The following is a 21,334-nucleotide window of genomic DNA, read 5'->3' on the forward strand; positions in this document are numbered from 1 at the left end:
TTTAATTAAGTGCTGGACGAAGGAGCCAGTCAGGATATTTTGCAGCCCTAATGTGTTAAAACTCAAGTCACAGTTAAGGCAATGTGCCAGCCTAAGGTTCACTTTGGAGCGGTGCATTCAGAGATGTAGGAAAATGAAAATAGAGTGAGGTGCTCCAACAGTCAGTGATGCTGAGTCAATGTTGATTAGATTAGAGATTAGAGAAAATAAAACTGTGCAGGGAGGACAGTTATCAGAGCATCACGCAGGAATACGAGAAGGCAGAACAGCCATCAGGATATTAGCCAGTCTGCAGCCTATCAGCATATTAGAAAAAAGGCAATTAAGTAATCTCCTCAGCTGCTGTCCTTCTATTTTATAGCCACCATGTTAAAGAGGCATTCGCACAATCCAAATGTGATCCATAAATTACCCTTTGCACCCTGGTCTGCTTTTATGCCTTTCTGTCTAACTGTACTCAACATGCTGTCTGTGTTTGAGTAATTAGCAGCCCCTCTCTGTGTATTTGTCTGCAGGCCCCCGAAAGCCTTCTGGCATCTCTGGAGACCCACCTCAATACTTTGGAGGGGAAGAAACCGTAAGTAGATCGAACAAAACACCAATTTAGTGGGTTTTTTAACGCTTAACAGCAACATTTTTTTGCAGGGGTTGTGCTCATCTGTAGTAAAACTCACTAATACTTCTCCAACTTGTCATTTCTTCTTATCTTTACACAACTCAGAGAGGATAAGTAAGTGATCTCTGTCCATAAGAGTAGGACTTGTAAATGTTATTTCACCACCACCATTGTTTCCCGTTATTCATCAGTGTTTTGCCTTATTCATGTTATACATTATTTTACTCAGTGATTGAATAGACACAGCGTCTGAATATCCTGCATCTTTCAGAATCATCATTTCATCATCAAATCATTTGGAGCGATGACAGGCCTTGCCTTTTCGCACATGTCATCGCTAACCTGACACCTTTGTATCATCCTACTGTAGAGTCAGCCCCAACTTTTACAAAGCTTCGGGTCACATGTCAGTCATTACTTTCTATGTGGAATGTCAAAATAAAAAAGCTTTGTTCAAGTGGCGCTGGGGCCAAGAAGTTGTAACTCATCAATGCAGCATATATCCATTAATTGAAGATGCTTGCTTAATGGATTTGCTTTGAAATGCTTCCTGCCTGAAAACGACAAAGGGATATTTAAGCCGTCACTTTGCCTCCTGTCTCAGTAGCAGCCATTAGCTTCCATTGTGTACAGCGTTAAACTCGTTAACTCATGTGCTGTTGTTGTTCTTGCAGGTCGCCCACAAAGGTAAGCTATGCTTCATGATAATCACAATGTAGCTATGATAACAGGACTCTGTATTTATGTGTGACAAAAATACAGTTATTGAGAACTTGAATCAAGGGCTTCACCCTTACCAGTTTTTACTTTAGATGGGTAGTGATTTATTGTTACTCATCTGTTTAGAAAGCTCGTGAATCACATTAGCTTACATGAATATGTTGGTCATCATCTAACGGGGGTTGTCCTCTGCGGCAGGATGCTACCGCTAACAATAGCATGCCGGCAGCAGCAGCACCTGCTGCGCCAGCCAAGCCCGCGCCTCCCGCTGCTTCCGGTGGGCCTCCAGCCCGCCCCGTGCCGCCTGCCAAGCCCCCTCCACCCTCTGTCACTCCCACTGCACCAATCCCCACCACTGCCAGCAAGTAAGAATTACTCATCAATATAACAGATTGTTGTAACTTATCTGCATCGATACCACATTTTAAATGGATTCCTCTGTCAACACACCCTTACTGTCTTTTTCCCCTGTGTTCAGTGCACTTGATGATGGATTCCTCTTGGATCTAGATCCCATGTCCTCCTCATCAGCAGGGGGCACTGCAGCGGCTTCCTCCACAACTGGATGGGGAGGTAAGGTCATCTTGATATACCAAATGAAATGTTTGAAACTCCCGTCATTTTCTGAGTTGAGTACAAGCTGATATTCCCACATTTTTAGACACTGATTGTTGATTTAGCAGCTTTGATTGACTAACATTAGCTAAAATGTTAAAAAAAAAAAGGGACCTTATAAATTAATGCCTACAAAGATATCATGCTAAATGCTGTTAGAGACAGGTCTGACCCCAGAGTAGTCCCACACCCATTCAATCATGCTGCATTTCATTCACCTCGGAAGTTGGATGGCAGAGCTGGGACTGATGTCACTCCCAAGTTGGGTTCATTCAAGTAATAAAAGCAAAGAAAAGTAGGATTTGTTTTGCTTCTTCGGAGGTGGAGGCAGCCATACATAATTAGAAAGCAGCACAATAATAGTTTTTTTTCTTGCACTTTAAATTAGCGGTGCATCAAGTTCATAAATAGAGCTGGGTCAGTGCACTGTATATGGCTTATTTAACCAGTCACAAAGACACAGCAGTGGTGGCACAGATTAGAAGTTTTATTATCGTTTACATGCACTGGGGCCATTTTGGATTATGAAGTCGGGGTTGGCGGGGCTTCCCTAACTTTCTCAGTTGTAAGTAAGGGGATTTTTCAGTTAAAAATGACTGACTGGGAATTTTGGAACTTCTGACTTGTAGTACAACATTAGTCCCAAAGATCAAGTGTTTTAGGGAAATTATGTTCGTCATATCAGATTGCTTGTCCAGTACAGAACAATACAGACTCACATGGCACTGTTTCAAGGCTGTATTTTGAATTCTTAGAATAGTCAGTGTAGCTCCAGATACAATGTTCAAATCAACTGGATTCATCATTTTCAGGCAAAAAGTCAGCATCCCTATAAGCTAATGATCCATGTAGGTAAACAATCAGATCCATGGTATTATAGAGTGTTATGAATTAAACTGTGAGATCAGCTTTTTGTTTCTAACATACTCACCTTATTTGCTTATATATCAGACAGATTAACATCAATCTTTTTCAATGTGAGAAAAACTTACACAGAGGAAAGAAAATTTAGATCAGATCTTCTAGTTATGAATATAGATTTTTTTTTCAATATAGCTTATAATTTTGGAAAGCTAACAAGATAATATATTTTAATTAGTATTTTACTCTTTTAAAGACAAAGATAGAATTTATTAAAAATAGGAAATGGATAGAAGGGAAGATTCAATTAAACTGGAATCTAAACATTACAAAATAAGGAGATCAGAGACATTAACAAAACATAAAAAGCAGTAAATTTATTTTAGCATTAAACACAATTAGTTAGGAAAATCAAGTTTATTGGATGTTATTGCCACTTTGCCCAGTACGTGTTGGCTTCAGATATAACCCTTTGGTACTGCTGTGAGAAGTTTCTGCTAAAAGTTGTAGCTCATGTTAAACCAGACCTCCTGAGGTGTAAACTACTGTGTATCTCTTGTCCTACAGCCTTATGCCCAGCTCTTTAACATGCTGTTAGGTTTAGTTTAACAGACTCACACTGTCACATTATGGTCGCTCAGCTGTGACAGAGCCTTCAGTATTCAGGGGAGAGTTTCTAGTGATATTTAATGACCTTAACTTAATGTACTTCAGTGAAAGAGCACATTTTACACACTTACATCAAGTTCTTCAATAAATCTGTTGTTTTTTAATGTTTCAGATACTAAACTACTCGCTGACAGCTTTACTTTACATTATTTGCACCATTTTTCAAAGCACACAGTGTGGTGAGGTTCTTGCCAAAATAGAATGAATGAAAACCAAGAAGGAGAACGAAGAAACTGAACGGAAAAACCTGCCTGTATGCTTTGGCTGGCAGCAGCATCAGTTATTTATAGTTTGTAATAAATGTGCAGAAACAAACATAAAAAAAACCCCTCTTTTATTCTTCTTAAACTTTTACTGAAAATCATTGGCTTTAACAGAAAGAGAAATGGGACTCTCCTCTTTAACATTGTGAAACTTCTTGTGTTTTTATTTGCAATTTTAACGATTTTTTCCCTACATGTCTGATACCTTAACCATGGCTGCGGTCCAGCCTTAGCCTTTTTAAAGCCTCAGTTATATTAATGACCCTTTCACTCAATTGGATTTGCTTTCGTCCCATCTCTACTTTTCTGGCTTTTCCTGTAAAAGGTTGGAGGCTCTCAAATTAACCAAAAAAAATCATTACTTGGAGCATCTGCATAATTTAAAAGTATATCTCTTTCTTAACTCAGTCATTCACTGTCTCTGACCTCTCTCTCTCTCTTTGTTTTTGTTTGTGCTGTCTTGAAGATCTCTTGGGTAAGTACTCTGTTGACAGCGTCGCCTGCAGTTGCCTGGTCAACTTGTCTCTCAACCTGCAGTTCTGAATTTTCTTTTTTCTTTTTGAACTTTTCACTCACTTTGACGTCTTTGACTCTGCCGTCTTGCTCCTTCTTCCCTATTTTCTCTCCTGCTGTTTCTTCCTCTCTTTTGGGGGTTGTGACTGGGTCGTGGCGTTTGGATTGCGGGGTTTATCTGCGTAGCGACTCCGGCCGCTACCGACGGAGCTTCTGAATCTCTCCTGGCAAAGAAAGAGTCTGCTGAAGCCAATGCTGCGGCTGCTGCTGCCCCCGTGGCTGCCCCGCCCATAGCCCCTGCTCGTTCCACCACTGCTGCGGCTGCGCAGGCGCCCACCTCGCTGCCCATCTCTGCTCCTGCCTCCACCACCTCAGCCACAGACATCGACCTTTTCGGAGGTCAGTGTAGGTGGAGGGTAGGATGCAGATGCGGCCTGCCTGCTTTTCTGCAACAAGCCCATTCATTGTTTAGTTACATAATGATAGATTTCCTTTGTATATATAAAATATAAAATACCAAAATTAAACTGGTATTTTTTCATTCTATAGCTAGAAATGTTTGCTGTTGATGTACAGATGTACTTCATTTTTGGAAAAAATAATGCTTAGTGATGTGACTAAACATGTTTTTACGTCCTGCTTTGTGACTGCCACGCACATACTGTTGTGCTGGCTTAGTGTCCAGCTATCACGCATCATGTTTTTCACTCGGCAGGGGAAAAACCTTTACCATCTCAAATCCGCCCCCCCAAAATTAACCAGTACAGTACAGCATTATTTCATTCCCCTGCCGGAATGTGCAAAATCATGATGCATATATTTGAGATTTGTCAATTTGTGCTTTTTGTTATCGCCCTGAATTATTTTCTTCCTATGAGTTACTAACAGTTTCTTAAATATGCCAAGACAAAAACTGGCTGAGTGCTATTTAATGATAATTTGGCATATTAGTTAATACTAACAAACATTCAGAGTACTACTAAAACACCAAAGAGAAACGACCTTTGTCCATCCCTGACCTTGACATTTCCCCTCTTGTCACAGAGTGCAAGTAACTTGTGACAACATGCCTCATTTCACAAGCCTGCACTGGTGGTGCACTCACTGAATGCAGCATTATGCAGCCCCATCAAAACAAAACTCATCATGTGACTGATGATACAATGAGATCAATCATTGCAGTTACTGGGCTGCATATTTCTTGTATTCTCTGCTTTTTCCTGATGCTGACCTCTCATTTTTCTTCCCTGTCCATTTCATCTGTTTATTCATCTTCTGTTCTATACATCCATGTGTGTGTTGGTGTGTTGGTCCGGGTGTTACGTTTTGTGTTCGCGTTCCGGCTGTTTTTCGTCTGCAATACCCTAGATGCGTTTGCACCTTCCCCAGGAGATGGTCCTGCTGCCGTGGCTGCGGGCCCTGCTGCTGATGCATTTGGTGGATCTGGTGGGTGACAAAACAGCTTTCTGTGCAAACGTGTGTGCATGGAGGTACGAGTGCGTGTGCGAATGTGAAGGCTGTTGCTTTTATTATATTAATAAAGCTGCTTCTGCTTTCATAGAAGACAGTAGAACAAACCTGCCCTCAGGTCCCACTGTCTCACCCCAAATCCTACTCTAATGCCCAAGTCATGGACCCTCTCCTCCTAATATTCATCCAGTGAATACTGCAGTAAAAAGCACAGTACAGCTATTATCTTCTCAGTATTCCAGAAATAAATGTATTTTTTAACACCACTAACCATGACACAACTGGATTATGATGGTTATACTAATCATATTTTATTTTGGTTTTTAATAACTTTCATTCAGCTGTTCTCTTTGGCCTGCAGCAGCTTACATAGCAGAGAAACTGAAGCAACCTACATAATGTCCATTCAATAAGCAAAAATGTTACTTTACATTACAATTACCTCTACTGTAATCACAGAGTATTTAATATTTATGTGTGATTAACCTTAAAAATAACTTTATCCTGCATCCACACTTTATCTTCTGTGTAAAAGGGAAGCGCCAGCTTTTGACAACTTTGTGCATTGGTTAGCTTAGTTTTTCAACAATGAGAAGACTGGAGTGATTCCATGACTTTTTTCCAGTTTTTGCCACAACGTACCCCAGTACTGCTCAAAATACATTAATCGCCAAGCTTAGGTTCTAATGGCTTTGTAAAATACTTAGTAGGATTAAAAATAAAACAATTTTTTTTTTTTCTTACTTTGTCATTGTGTTATGAACCTTGATGTTCACTATAACGCCATCGCTAGGCCAAAATACATCTGCACTTTGTTAGCTTTTCTGAGCTTCAGTTTTTGTTTTAAGTTCATGATTAGCTTAGCATGTTGCCTTGCTAACTTTAAATCATTACTTGCCAAACATTAGCAAGTCACTAGTGTCAGAATGAGCATGTTAGCATTTAGCTTATTTACCAGTGCACTGCCAAAGTTATTTACTTCAAGAATGAAGATCAAGGCCATTTACGTAGATTGATTAAGAAGTACTATATATATATATATAGTTAACTATTTTGGTAAAGAAGAAGAAAACTTAATACTTAATACTTATACTAAATTGTATACTTCACTAGACCCAGAATTACTTAATGCTAACTAGGCTAATTTTCTAGGTTATTTGCTCCAGGAATGTATTGCTAGGTGTCCTGCTCTTATTGATAAACCAGAAAAAAACAAAAACAACCAACAAACAAAAACTAATGCTAACAAGCAAATGGTTGACTGTGTAGTAGTTCTTTAGTAATAAGTAATATTTAATTCCCCCCCCCCCCCCCCTTTTTTTTTTTGTCAACCCAAGTTAGAAAGACTTGTCACTGTAGGACAGAAAAAAAACTGTTTAAATTGATTTTTATTAGATACAAGGTATTTATAGCATGTCCTTTCATTCTTATATACTGCTAGCAGTGTTCACAGAGCCGGCTGTTTCCTGGACACATGGATGGTTTGGATTAGGCTTGCATGTTTGAGACAAATTGGGCATCATGGAATTATTCCACTACTAACTATAGTCCATAATTACTGTTTTTTCTTTCTATTGTATTTTCTGCTGAAGTTTGTGGATGGAGCCCTGAAGTTAAAGAGTTTCCATGTATTGTTTTACTTTCTTTGACCCTAACTTGACACTTCTGAGGTATTTAGCCTCACAAAAATGCTTTTTGCAGTTTTTGTCACTTTAACAAATCCTTAATCCCTCCCTTCCTCATCCCCTCTCCACTGACCCATTCCCTTCTTTTCTAATCATTACCCCCTCCCTAACTCCTGAACGCCACCAACCTGCTGCTCTTTGTGAAGACCCCTTCGCTACAACGGAGGGCAGTGCGGACATTGCTCCAGAACTGGACCTGTTTGCTATGAAGCCCACCGACACGGGGGCGGATGCTGCTGCCATTACTCCTCCCACCTCTAGTGATGCGCCGACTATCATCGCTCCCATTGCTGCCCCCACCCCTTCTTCCACTAATACCACCACCACAACTACTACTGCCACAACCACCACCGACACCACCACAGAGTCTGCAGCTGCCCCGACTCTAGATCTCTTTGGTGGTAAAGTCTTCTCGCTCTCATTATGCCTCTCACTGCATTGCCCTGCATTATGACAATGGTGATGATGATGGTATTAATAATTATGATGATTGTGTTGCTCTTGGTATTGATGATGATGATGATGGTGAAAATTACAATAACTTGCCCAGTCCCTACATTCTGATTTGTTTTTATATTTTTCCATGATACCTTTCCTTTAGATTGTTTATAGTCAATCAAGCATTTTGACCTCTTCTGTTAAAAACCCCCCAAAAAACATGAATATAGTGAATTAGAAAAAATCTCCAAAGCCAGTTTTAAAATTGAATATTATTTACTGACCGGGGACCAAAACTTGTACTTATTTGATCTCTGTGGATAAAAGAAAATTTAGTTTTGTGTTTATTAACAGAGGTGGCTCAAATTGTGTTGATTTTTTTAATATTACTAACAGTCTCCCAAACTTGGAGGGAAGAAAAGTGTTTTCTTCTCCTGCTTGTGGCCAGAGTTTTTAGATACTGGTGGATGGGAATGCTGTATTGTAGCTTATGCATCTGAGTTAAAAGGGAATATCGCTACATGTCAGAATTAAAGAACAGAATTTGTCTATGTTTGTTTTTCAGTGTGTGGAAAGGTCTAATACCCCAAAGGCCTTAAGAAGCCCAAATAAGAATTGTTTTTGCTGTATATCTTAGCTAAGCTAGCGATAGTACACTGATTCTGATATTCATGATAAGTATACTTTGGTCATCTGCTGAGCTTTCTCAAACTCAGCAGAGCTGAGCCATTGATTTCTAAGTTTTGTTGAACCTTTAGGTTTTTTAAAATTACCACTGGATTGCTTGTCGTGAATTTTAGTGCACTCATTTTTTAATAAATTATAATAACTCATCTAGTCTCAGCATGAAGGTTAATTAATTTTAGTTAATCTATGACAACTTAGACCTGCCAGGGCACAAGGGACATGGGCCCACCCTCCTGTCGGCCCGCCACCTGCAGGAGATGCCGTAGGGGTCGGGTGCAGTGTGCACTGAGTGGCGATCCGGGGCAGAGACCCTGGCGGACTGATCCCCATCTACTAAGACTAACGACTGGGACATGTAATGTCATCTCTCTGGTGGTGAAGAAGCCTGAGCTAGTGTGAAAGGTTGAGAGGTACCAACTAGATATATTCGGGCTCACCTCAATGCATGGCTTGGGCTCCAGAACCAGTCTCTTGGAAAACGGCTGGACTGTCTAACTCTGGAGTTGCCCTTGGTGAGAGACGGCAGGCTGGGTGGGTATCTTAATATCCCATCTGGTTGCTGCCTGTACATTGGAGTTTTTGAATGAGAGGGTTTGTTCCCTGTGCTTTCGGGTCGGGGAACGAGTCCTGACTGTTGTCTGTGCCTACGCACTGAACGACAGTTCAGAGTACCCGACATTCCTGTAGGAGCTTGATATAGAGGAACGACCTGCCAAATCTGAACCCAACCAGTGTTCTCTTACTGGACTTATGTGTAAACCACAGTCTGTCCATAGCAAAAACCATGTTCGAACATAAGGGTGTCTACAAGTGCATGTGGCACCAGCAGGTCGATGATCAATTATTTAATCGTATCTTCAGATCTGCAGCCATATGTTCTGGATACCTGGGTGAAGAGAGGCACTGGGCTGTCAACTGATTACCACCTGGTGGGGAGTTGGATCAGGTATTGGGGGAGGATGCTGGACAAACGTGGGGTGCCTAAACATATAGTGAGATCTTCAACTCCCTTGACAGCATTGCTTAGACAGCATTTCGAGGTAGACTGGGGACATTGAGTCAGAATGAACCATTTTCAACGCCTCCATTGCTGAAGCAGCTGCACCGATGCGGGCGCAAGGTGGTCGGTGCCTGTCATGGTGGTAACCCCCTAACTAGATGGTTGACACTGGAGGTGAAGGGAACCGTCAGGCTGAAGGAGTCCTATTGTGCTTGGTTAGCCTGTGGGACTTCTGAGGCAGTCGATAGGTACTGACAGGCCAAGCGGAACGTGGCTAAAGCAAAAACTTGGGTGTGTGTAAAGAAGCCATTGAAAAAGAATTTTGGACTAATCATACTCTGTCCAAAATCAACTTGGTAGTTTGTTGCTAATATATCTATATATATATATATATATATATATATATATATATATATATATATATATATATATATATATATATATAGATATAGATATATATAATTTGTTTAGCATCAGAAGGGATCAAACACATTTTGTTTTATCCAACAAATGTAGCAAATGTACATAGGTAAATGACAGTCCTCTTCTGAGTTTTTGTTTGTTGCTAATTATTAGCATACTAACATGCTAATATAAAATTAACCGAAGAAGCCAGATATCAGAATATTGTCATGCCAACATTACTGTTTAGCTCAGAATGCCACACAGCTACAAACAGGATTTTCTAAATGAAAGTATGTTTATATATTTTTTATTGGAGGGCAAAGGAAATGCCAGATGTTGAAAACCTCTCCTGATAGTCTTCTTATCTCTTAGCTCTTGAATTTTGAACATGGCAGATTGTAGTGATTATTATATAGAAAATATGTAAGTTTGTCTTCATGCTTAACTTTGGCAATATTTCCCTTTTAACTCTCATTCTGCATTGCACTGAATAGATACACAGCAACTTACCCATTTAATGATCAAAATATCTGCTCTCTCTGCTTTCCCCTCATCTCTCTTCTGAATCCATTTTGTATGCACTGGACTTCGGACTCTGAATGTACATATGATTGTGTGTCCTTGTTCGTAGATATGTTTGATTCTATGCCTGAGCAAAGCCCTACCACTGAATCCAAAGCTGCTACCACTCCTAGCGTAGACCTTTTTGGTGCAGGTACAGGAGTTGATATCCATTTCTCTGTGTATGGAACCTCTTCATCTCCTCTGGTTTCTATATGTCCACTCCTCTGTCAGCTGTTCTTTTTCCTCACCTCTTGGTTTGTCCCCCCATAGTGGTATGTGACAACTGTGCATGCATCCCACTCGTCAATTACCGGATAATCGTTGTGGCTGCTTTCTTTCTATGCTTTATCTTTCTACCTGCCACGCTAATGCTTTTTTTTTTTTGCCCAACCTCCATGGTTTTCTTCTTTCTCGTATTCTGCCTCTTGCTTGCGTTGGTAAATTAGACCTTCCTGCTGTTTCACGCGGGCCCTCTCCTTTGCCCGAGCCGGCTCCGGCTGGAGACATTGTGACGGGTGAGTCAAGCTGCTTTACCTTTACTGCATCACTGTTTCCCTTCCTTTTTTATGAGGGGTGCAGCCAGACAAGTTTTTGCATGGTACTCGGGTCTGCATGCACATGCACATGCAGACCAGACCTCTACTTCCAAAAGGTGCACGCTTCAAGGATGTGGATACACAGTTAAGATGCAGGGATGCTTGCTTCCTCCTTCTGCTTCTTCTTCTCTGCATGTCTGCTTTAGTCTTTTTAGAACAGGCAGGAAAAAAAAACCTACGTGAGCAGAGGAGTCTGTCACTGAAGCAGTGATTAATAAAACTGATTTAATTAAATCTCTTTTTCTATCTCTTCTGTCCAGATTCGTTTTCATCTCCTGCTTCTACCCCTGCCGCTGCCCCGGCTCCTGCTTCTGTTCCTGCGGCAGGGACCTCATCTCCACCTGAAGCAGAGCCAGAGCCTGTCATTGACCTGTTGGGTACTGTACATACAACACCAACTGACAGATATATAAGATTTGTAGAGTTTGTTAGAGTTAATAAAGTGTAAAGCCACTTTATTAATGTCTCAAATACACTCACATTCGGTAAGCATCAGTGTCCTGATACCATAAAGCATATGTAGGCTCACTCAATAGATGTTATTTAAGTACTGACTTGACATCCCACACTGGTATATCACTTCTACAATAAAATGTGACATATAATTGATGTTGATGTACTTTGTGCCTCATATTATTTGACTTTTCCGTATCTTTCTTTTGTTTGTTTGTTTTTTGTGGGTTTCTTTTGTTTTGGGTTTTTTTATTTGGGGGGGGGGGGGGGGGGGGGGGATCCTAGAACAATTATTTCTCTATGTCAGGGGTGGGGAACTCCAGGCCTCAAGGGCCGGTGTCCTGCAGGTTTTAGATGTGTCCTTGAACCAACACAGATGTTTTCATTGTATTTTCTGTTAAAACAATTCTTGGATGGATTGCCTTAAAATCTGATTTAATTTAACCTTTTTTGTTCACACTTTTTCTTTTTCTTTTATAAAGATAATTTTGTGTCCTACCCACCCCTTCATCGTGTCTCATTTTGTGTACCAGGGCTGACCTCTCACCCCTTTCTGCCCTCCATGCTGCCTTGTGGATAACTGGATGCTCCCGTAGACTCTTTCGGGGGCCCAGTGGAGGAAACGCAGAGTCCTGCTCCTGTAGGACTTGAGGACGACCTGCTGGGAGGTGAGTTGTCACTAGTTGTCACTCTTTGGAGTTCCATCACAGTGTTTCATGTGAATCAAAAGACTGAATGGAGAGAAAACTTTAAGTAAGTTGTGCTGAAAAGTCTTTTAAAAACTTTTCAGTTTGGCAAATGGTTGATTGGAGAGTCTTACACTGATTAAGATGTCGTCAATAAAGTAATGACTTGGCAGCTCTAGTTGAATTAATTGCACAGCTGTTTCAGAGTGACTTAGGACTCATTTGGAATATGTCTTTCCCCCACGACCTCCCAATGACATCATGGCTATGTCTTGCCCATCTCATTTAGATCTTTATTGAATAGTTGATGAACCTACTGGGAGGTGCAGTTGTGCATTAGCTACATTGAAATTACAAAACCTTTAGAAGTAGATGATACTTGGCAAGCATTTATTTGGCTCTCTGTATGTTACTGTAAAAAGAAAACTCTGGCCCAGTAAATGTTTCAGTGCATTATAGAAATAATCAATTTAAGTGAAAGTCTTGCTTTCAGAACCGTCATAATAAGACTAATGCACAGTGTATTGGCAGCATACACTGTTATAACTCATCAACCCCAACCCTTCAACATTACACAGTTTTTTCTCTTCTTTCAGCTGTTAAATACTGCTGAATGCCTTTATAACTGAAACATCTAAAAATAAATTTTGTCAGGTAACTGTGGAAGAAAAAAGGTATTTATTGAAATCATTATAGGCATCAGCTCAATCTTCTCAAGACACTTTACATCAGAAGGTAAAGATCTACCATAATAGTGAGAGATATATCCCTATGACCAAGCACTTGGCTATAGCAGGGAGGAAAGCTTCCTTTTTTTAACAGGAAGAGCCCTCCACCAGAACCAGGCTCAGGGAGGGGAAATCATCTCCTGCAACCAGATGTTGGGATTAGTGTAAAAAGGATACCGTTCATGAAAAGTCCACTAGCAGCCTGAGGCCAGCAGAAAAACTAAGGGATCGTTCAGGGTTTCCTGATTCAGCGTCAACTCCAGGTTTTATGAAACAGGGAAGTTGGAAGTCTGATCTTTAAAGTAGATTGGTATCTGCCTTCTGAACCATAAACTAATAGCTTGTTCCACAGGAGAGGAATCTGATAGTTGAAGGCTTTGTCTCTCATTGTACATTTGGAAACTGTGAATGACAAGTCAGCCTTCAGTCTGACTGCAAAGTGCTCTGTTGAGACATTATGATACTATGAATTCTAAAGATATGTTGGAACATGAATATTTTATCTGTTTTCCTTTCGGAGGGATGATCTGTTCCTGTTTATTTCATTGTGCTGATGCAGTACTCGGTATGATTCTACAGTCCTGTTGTTTATATCCTTCAGGACTAATGTCCCCCACCCTCACCCCTGCTGCCGCTCCAGCCCTGGCTCCAGCTCTGGTGCAGAATGACCTCCTGGAGACGGGTTTTGATGCCTTGGGCGCGCTTCCTTCGCCAGCTCCACCAGTACCTGCTGTAGTGGCAGCAGTACCAATAGTTCCAGCTCCAGCAACAGCGGCAGAACCTCCATCCACCACATCAGCACCCTCTGGTGGCTTTGATGCTTCAAGTAAGTGGATGTTATGTTGCTTCATTTTAGTGATTGATGTCATTGTCTTGTGAGTTAAGAGAATTTTATGAAATATTTTGTTGATATTTGCACAGGTCTTGCTTGATGTGCATTAATCTCAGTTTGCTTTATTAAAGCCGAGCACTCTTAACAGCTGACCTAGTTATTGTTACCTGCTGACAGCTTGATTTCTGCATGAATGAGACACTGACGTGCTGGGGTCACAGTCTGACGTAAAACTCTTGTTCCTGCTGACTGCTTTATTCCTCAGCACCGCTGCTTCTTTTGCACTGGTCTTTCTCTCTTAGTCTCCTCTATTTTACTTCTTTAACTTTCACAAATACTGTGCTTTCTTCACCTCCTCACTCACCCCTCCACTCTCCCTTCTTTCTATTTTCTTGCTTTCTTTCTGTGTTTCTCCTCTGCTTTACACATCTTGTTCCCTCATCACCCTCCTTCCACTCTGCTGGGTCATTGCTTGCTTCTTCTAATCTGTAACTGGTGAGTTAAACCCTGCAGTGGATAACAGCATGCCCTTTGGACAACTCTCCCTTACTGTTTTCTTTACCAAAGCTGTTCCCAAGTTGCATGTTGTCTCCTGCATGAGACACGATTGGTGCTTACCCTTAATGCATCTACGTTTCCCTTCAGTCTTTTGGATTTTAGCCTCTTGGAGTAACCACATGCCATCAAGGCTTCAGCGACATCTTTCAAACCTTCCTTTTTTTAAAGCATTACTCTGATGAAACCTAATAGATTGGCATCGTATGATTAAACCTACTGCAAGCATTAGTCAAAGACTAAAGGTTATGGTCTACTTCCTGCAGTTACAGTCCATTTGGATCCACTACAGACTAAAGAAGGTTAATGGTTCCATCTGTAAGATTTTTATATTTTGCAGTATGGCTCTGTTTTAGGACTTCCCCACCCTTTCACACACATACAGGGAAAGCTAGAGGCAGGGAGATCAGTAGAAAGTGGAAAAGAGGAGCTAGGTGGAGGCAGATTGCAAAGTGACTTGCAGATGGGCAGCTTCTTTGGGTAGGCTATACCAGCTTAAAGGTACAGTCCGTCATTTTTTGATTTTATTTAATTAAGAAAAATGTACTCATAAATTTATATTGATTTGTTTACAACTACATTTTCCAACAACTTGATGCATTCTCATAAACTTAGAATTAATACATTAAAAATACACTGGAGCAGATGGTGGTTTGTCGAAGGATGTTATGTATGTGGCAAGACTGGCCATAGAGATGAGAACTCATAGGTGTTCGTGTGTTGCAGAGGCAAATTTAATTTGTTTCTGAACCTTCACACTTGAGATATGAAGAATAGTACACATGGGGTTTTTTTTTTATCAGAGAAGGGGTCTCCTGGGGGACTTCCGGTAATGGCGTTTACTGAGTAGATGTGTTTTAGGTCCGCTTTGCTACACGGTTCAGTATTTACCTTGCGAACCTACCTCTATGAGATTTTGAATCCCAGTTTTGGATGTCTCTTGCCATTGTCGACTACCCATGATCCAAAGAATGTCAAAGGGTAAACAAGAGAAGGGGTCTCCTTTACCAAAGAAGTGAAAACTCAAGAGACAAGCCTCTAAAACATGCAAAAACAGCAGATTAGGAATGTGGCTTTCCCGTCTCTGGACAGCTGAGAACAAGCCTAAACAGCAACTGCAGATGGTTAAGCTAACATTGTACCAGCTAATGTTAGGTCAGAGTATCAACTGTTTCTCTCTCTCTGATAAACAGTTGGATGACCCTGTCACATTGCATGAGATGCAGTTTATTTACTAAATGTCTGAGTCCAGCAATGTTAGATACACTTCAAAGAAAGTTTCACTAACACTGGCTAATAGCAGCTAACAGCTGCTAACACTGGCTAACAGCAGCTAACAAAGGCTAACACCAGTGCCTAAAAACAGGAAAGTTCAGGATATCCTCAGCAACTCACCTCAGTATTGTTAAAATCAGACAGAAGTGAGCTTCTCTGTCTCATCGACTTTCACAAAATTTCAGAGCATGGTCTATATGAGATATTACAAATAATTTGTAGCCGAACAATCAGCTGAAGAGGACTGGCATTTCTGGAGCAAATGTTATGCCCAATTTTTGCCAAAGCTGTTACTGCTGCTTGCCTGCTTATACACTGTGAAGCTGTTAATAAAATTAAAATTGATCGTTTGTACATGCATATATACCACAACAAACAGCCAACTTGTAACAATACAGTGCTTCTGTAATTGTTAGTTGGAATTAAACCAGCTGGCCTTGATGACACCTGGTTTAGAACATGTCCTCCAGATGTTGCTGGTTTTTAAGTTCTGAGATGTGACAATCTTAACTGGTTGAGCAGCTGACCAAGTGAGTTCAATTGGTGCAGTTTGGCCCTCAAATGTATTACCAGACATTGTGCATGTGATACACAACTGAATACTTATGCTGTCACAGCCAGATTGTCCCACTCATCATACTGTCTGCTCTGTGTTCATTAATGTAGGGATTGACAGGTTTGTAATCTATGTTGTTTTATCCCACCTTCCCACCATCAAGTGTTTGATGGATTAGGTGACTTGCTGATGCCTAGTGTAACGCCCCAGAGCACTGGGGGCAGCACTACTGGAAGTACTACAGGAAGCATGGGAACTCCTGTTGCAGTGGGGGGTATTGCAGCCGCTCCATCCGCCACCCCTCCTGCTACCAAAACCATTGTAGGAGATCTGGACACATCGCTGGCCAACCTGGTTGGAGGTAAACTGTAGCTTTTCCTGTATGGAGTTCTATTATTTGTTTTCTTACATAGAAAGGTAACTCATTCTTCCTTCTTTTTCCTCTTCAGACCTTGGAGTAAAGAAAAAGTAAGTGTGCGAATTCTATAAAAATTAGTTAATCATTAGATTTGCAAACCCTTTATTTTTGATCACTCATTATATGAAGCTCATTTGGCCCAAAAAGACAGAGATTGAAGTGACATTAATTGCATATATCTTGACTTGTATCCTACATTTAAACTCCTTTAGGGACTCACAGAGTGAGAAGAAGCTGACAGGAGGTGCAAACTGGATGCCACAGGTAGCCCCCACAAGCTGGGCTACACCGGGAGCCCCCATGGTAAGAACAGTATTCATTCCATCAAGATCAGAATACGCTTTATACGAATAACAGCCTTTCGGAAAACTAAGTTTAGAAGTGTGCGTTTGTACTGCCATGGGCTTATCAATAACTACATTTCTTTTAATATGTACTTTCATTTAATCTGGACAGTAAAAACAGGTCACATAGGCAGCCACTGTGCAGACACTTCCTGAACCAAGATGTGTTATTGTGACCTGTTCACCTGTTTGTTCTCTTTAGACTGGTGCCACCCCTGGAGCTCCTGGGGTGCCAGGAGCAGCTCCCCCTGGTGCAGCCATGGTGCCACCAATGAGTGCACAGCCTGGCTTTGGCATGGTAAGCTTCATTTAATTTATAACTAATCTTTTCTGAGGATTGTAGAGAGCTTCTAAACTAAGAAATGTTTTTTTCTTTATGCTTAACTTTATGTTTAACTGACTGAATGCATATTTTTGAAAATACACATCCAAAAACGACACCCCTTTGAGCTGCTTTTCTATCTTATTGCATTTTGGGGGAAATGGGGAATTGTATCGCTCCAAGACTGATGTCCTTCCCTTGTCTTACCAGCCTCCTGCAGCAGGGCCTGGAGCTCCTATGATGCAGCCCATGATGGGACAGCCCATGATGAGACCTCCCTTCACTGGGGTGGCCGGAGTTGCACCTGGAGCCGCTGCACCAGGAGCACCGGTAACACATCACAGTCTTTTCCTCAAAATCAGGCTGTATTTTCGCATGCTTGTTTAAGTGGGAAACTCAGGATAGCTAAATGAAATAAAGAGCTGCTATAACAGCAACTTGACCAGTCTGCCCATATGGAAACATTAGGTGAGAAGGGCTAAAGGTAGCTGGTTAGCAGCGGCTAAACTTTTAAAAACACATCGATTGGGTTGTTTGACAGTAAATTATTTAATTAATTAATTGTGCCGTGATCTGTGCATATATATGTATATTTATACTGGCTTTTATGTATCAATTAATAGTTCTGGTTTTCATATAGATCTATAGAGATATTCCTTACAAACATTGCTTATATTATTAAGAATCATAATAAGAAAACATTTTTTTTGTCCATTACAAAGCTGTGGGACTTCGTCCTAGCAAACAGCAAAACTACAACATAAAGTACAGTATATAAGCTCCAGTAAACTTCTCTGTGAATGTGCTACAAAAACACATTAAAAAGCACATAAAAACAATGTAAAACAACATAAATGAGCTACATGTTGGGAGTCACTCTAAAAAAATGTTACTTAATTTTGAATTTAATTAGTTATATCTTCTTATCTAAAATATCTGTGGTCAATTTAAGAAGATCTGTGTGTCCTGTTTCTCCAGCTTTCTCCAGGACCTGCAAGCCAGAGCCCCAAGAAGCCCAAGGACCCATTGGCAGAACTTGACCTCAAGGACTTCTTATAACACCCCAGGTTGGAGCTCATGAAAGAATTCTTGTTGTACGTTTGTTGGAATCATGTGACTTGGCAGTGCCACTGCAAACCTGAGTTCAGAGCTTAAGAAAGTCATCAACAAACAATAAACCCATATACAGCATCTTCAGGGTTTTTTCTGCTTTTAGCTGAAGTTAAATAAATGTTTTATTTCTGTGCTTTTATATCCACAAAAATAAAATGACTAAGAATGAGCTTTGGATTAAATAAAACCCAGGTGGAACTGAGCGTCTTCAGCTAGGATTAATACTAGTGTGATTAAGGTTGTAATCCTGTTTAAAGGTTCATATGATGCAGAATTCAGAGCTTAATCAATGATATCAAGCTGCACAGTCCACAAAGCAACAAAACCGCATCAAACTATTACATTTCCATAGCTATGCTTCACAGTTGATATGAGGCTACTCTGGAGAAGTTTTTCCCAATTTAATTTTAATTTTATGGATTAAACATCTAATAAACTGTGTGCAACTGATCAGTTTTCTTAATTTAAATGATGAAAGCACTTCTAAAGTTTAATTTTACATTATACTTGGTTGAATATGTCATCACTAGCTGCGGGTTTCAAAGCTGACGGTGTTGTTAATGGTTTAGTTATTTTATAGATTGCTGTGGTTGAATGTACGTAATTGAAAACACACATATACACACAGGTAGTAAACTTAATTTAATGTTTGGTAGTTTTCAATCTGCATCTTTAATTTCAGGTATTTGGTCTTCAAAAGGATACTCATGAACTTCTTGAATATAAGCAACATGAAAATCAGCTGGTTTCAGATCATCGCTTTGCAAAACAAAAATCACAGTCAGCTTCCAGTACAGACCTTGTCATTTGCCTCCAGAACAAAATGACTTTTATATTAAAAATGCTCTCTATTTCCTGTCTTCCAGCTGCTTCCCTCTTTGGATGAGAGCCCCCTCACCTTTTTACCTGGTGTCTGTCAACATCTCAGGATACCAGCGATGTTCAGCTATTCAACCTTATTAAGAGCCTCTTTTCTCCACCCTACTCCAGCCCAGCCCTTCTCCTGTGTGATGTTGTAGCACAAACTGTGAAAGTGAACCATAGCAGATTACATATAAATATACGAGAAAAAAATAAAAGTGTGTGCTTATGTCGATGTACCAAACTTTTGTCTAAACAAAATCACTTAAAAAAAATAATAATTAAGCGCGAGAAAGCGAAGGCGTACGTGTTCGGATTCATTTCTAGTACTAAGTCGAATGATGGATGTGCTTTGGTGTCCTGAGCTCCTCCCCTTATTTGTCTCCGCCCCTTTCTTTGTCCATACACCCTTTGTAAAGGGGGAGGGGCTCTCCTTTTGTCCCGCTCTGATTGGATTAGAGTGGGAAAAACAAACAAACCCCCGGGAGATTTTTCTGAGAAACATGCTGTGTGTTGTTTACAGAAAGGTCCTCTTTGATGTACATAGATTTCTCCGGGCGAGGATTTCGTCTCTATTCTGTACGTGTGTTGAAGAGAAATATAAATGTGAGTCAGACATGAAGTTGTAAGAAGTGGTGTGAGTATCCTTCTATTTACCATGATCTTTCAACACTATTTGGAAGCAAATATGACTACCGCTACATGATTAATATACTGTGTATTTAGAAACCTCTTCTATGGGCTTCTGAGTCATACAAGACCAGCAAGTGATCCTTTTGTTTGTTTTTCTTGTTTTTAACTGGTGGCTTATTTTTCTACATTTCTTCTTTTGTCTTTTTGTTTTATGTTATTCATTTGTATATGTTCTGTTTGTTGTAGAATAATCCTCCATACTGCTACTGATATTTGCTGGTATTTCTATTACAGGACATATCTTAAAATGTACTTCTTCAGCACGGAGGTAAATTCAGACTATTCCTGTCTAACTGTCTACGTAAGTCTGCTTTTGACACTTCTCACACGGGGAATGTCTGGTGCCTGTTCTTTCTTTCAGACTTTCTCAATAGCAATGCCATACCAAACCCTGTGTTCAGCCAGCTCAAATTAATCAATTTGACATCCAGTTGATTTAAGGATTGAAATTTATATTGAGTCATTTCTAAGAACAGCAGTTAATCAACATGGTAACCTAGCAACAACTAGAAAATCCCATCACTGACTTGGGTGCGGATTAAAGGTACGTTATGGAGTTTGCATACGATATTCTGCTTGCATTCAGTATTTCACACCAAAGAAAGCTGTTTAAGTATCCCCGATCCGTTGATTATGGTTATGAATACGAAGCATTTACTTCATGTAAAGAAAAACCTTTGAAATGTACAGTGTTTACACCTCCTCATCAAAACCTTACTCCTGTTAGCAGTGGAAAACTCCACATGGTACCTTTAACTTCAGTGTTATCTAGCAGTATGCACCCACTGATCAAACGTGGCCAAGTTATAATGTGAAGAAAAAAATCCAATCCTGCTGCTGTCTGAACACTGCGTTTGAGTTCTTCATATGATCAGTACTGACGATCGGCCATTTTTTAGTGGAACTGTATGTAATTCTGTATGTGGCCACATGAGGAACAGTGTGTAGAGAAACCCACAGGAGGTCACTGTCGAACCTTCTGAACGTGTTCCCCAAAGCACTTCTGTTCCTGCTTACTTACATTGGAATCTGTATGTTTTCAGTGTTGACATATGCATATGTTTGGACATTGTTTAACACCAGTCCCCCTCTCCTGTGCTGTAAACTACAGACAGTTATCAAGCTTATTCTGTGTGTTGTCCTCTTAGTGGATTGGTTGTGTGAATCAGATGTGATTCAGAGAAAATAATGGGAGATTATTAACATTTTTCATGACTAAATTATGAAAATTGTATTTTTGTTTAGTTGTAAATTTATTTTATTTACAATGGCCCTCCCCATGTGCATGTAAGCCCTTTGAGATGCAATAAATTCAATGATGGATTGAACTGTCTGGCTCCCAAATGACTGCTTTTATTTCAGTTTCACCACATGAAAACGCTACATTATAGGGGGG

The 21,334-nt window shown here is 40.3% G+C and overlaps 1 protein-coding gene across 1 annotated transcript in view; it reads left to right on the plus strand.

Annotated features, from left to right (window-relative positions):
• Positions 1-21,266, plus strand: part of snap91a (synaptosome associated protein 91a) — an 80,917-nt gene extending 59,651 nt beyond the window's left edge. Inside the window, exons 9-27 of the mRNA XM_087847913.1 lie at positions 516-577; positions 1,291-1,303; positions 1,535-1,701; positions 1,815-1,909; positions 4,435-4,656; positions 5,626-5,703; positions 7,559-7,813; positions 10,574-10,657; positions 10,953-11,021; positions 11,363-11,479; positions 12,152-12,223; positions 13,571-13,795; positions 16,351-16,548; positions 16,637-16,655; positions 16,818-16,908; positions 17,152-17,247; positions 17,482-17,601; positions 18,250-18,338; positions 19,251-21,266. Of these exons, the coding sequence (XP_087704039.1) occupies positions 516-577; positions 1,291-1,303; positions 1,535-1,701; positions 1,815-1,909; positions 4,435-4,656; positions 5,626-5,703; positions 7,559-7,813; positions 10,574-10,657; positions 10,953-11,021; positions 11,363-11,479; positions 12,152-12,223; positions 13,571-13,795; positions 16,351-16,548; positions 16,637-16,655; positions 16,818-16,908; positions 17,152-17,247; positions 17,482-17,601; positions 18,250-18,330 (2,064 nt within the window). The 3' untranslated portion in view covers positions 18,331-18,338; positions 19,251-21,266. The remainder of the gene's footprint in view (positions 1-515; positions 578-1,290; positions 1,304-1,534; positions 1,702-1,814; positions 1,910-4,434; positions 4,657-5,625; positions 5,704-7,558; positions 7,814-10,573; positions 10,658-10,952; positions 11,022-11,362; positions 11,480-12,151; positions 12,224-13,570; positions 13,796-16,350; positions 16,549-16,636; positions 16,656-16,817; positions 16,909-17,151; positions 17,248-17,481; positions 17,602-18,249; positions 18,339-19,250) is intronic.
• Positions 21,267-21,334: the final 68 nt, after the last annotated feature.

This window comes from Neolamprologus brichardi, chromosome 11 (assembly GCF_056152115.1).
Source record: "Neolamprologus brichardi isolate AB-2024 chromosome 11, ASM5615211v1, whole genome shotgun sequence".
Classification (NCBI taxonomy): Eukaryota; Metazoa; Chordata; class Actinopteri; order Cichliformes; family Cichlidae; genus Neolamprologus; species Neolamprologus brichardi.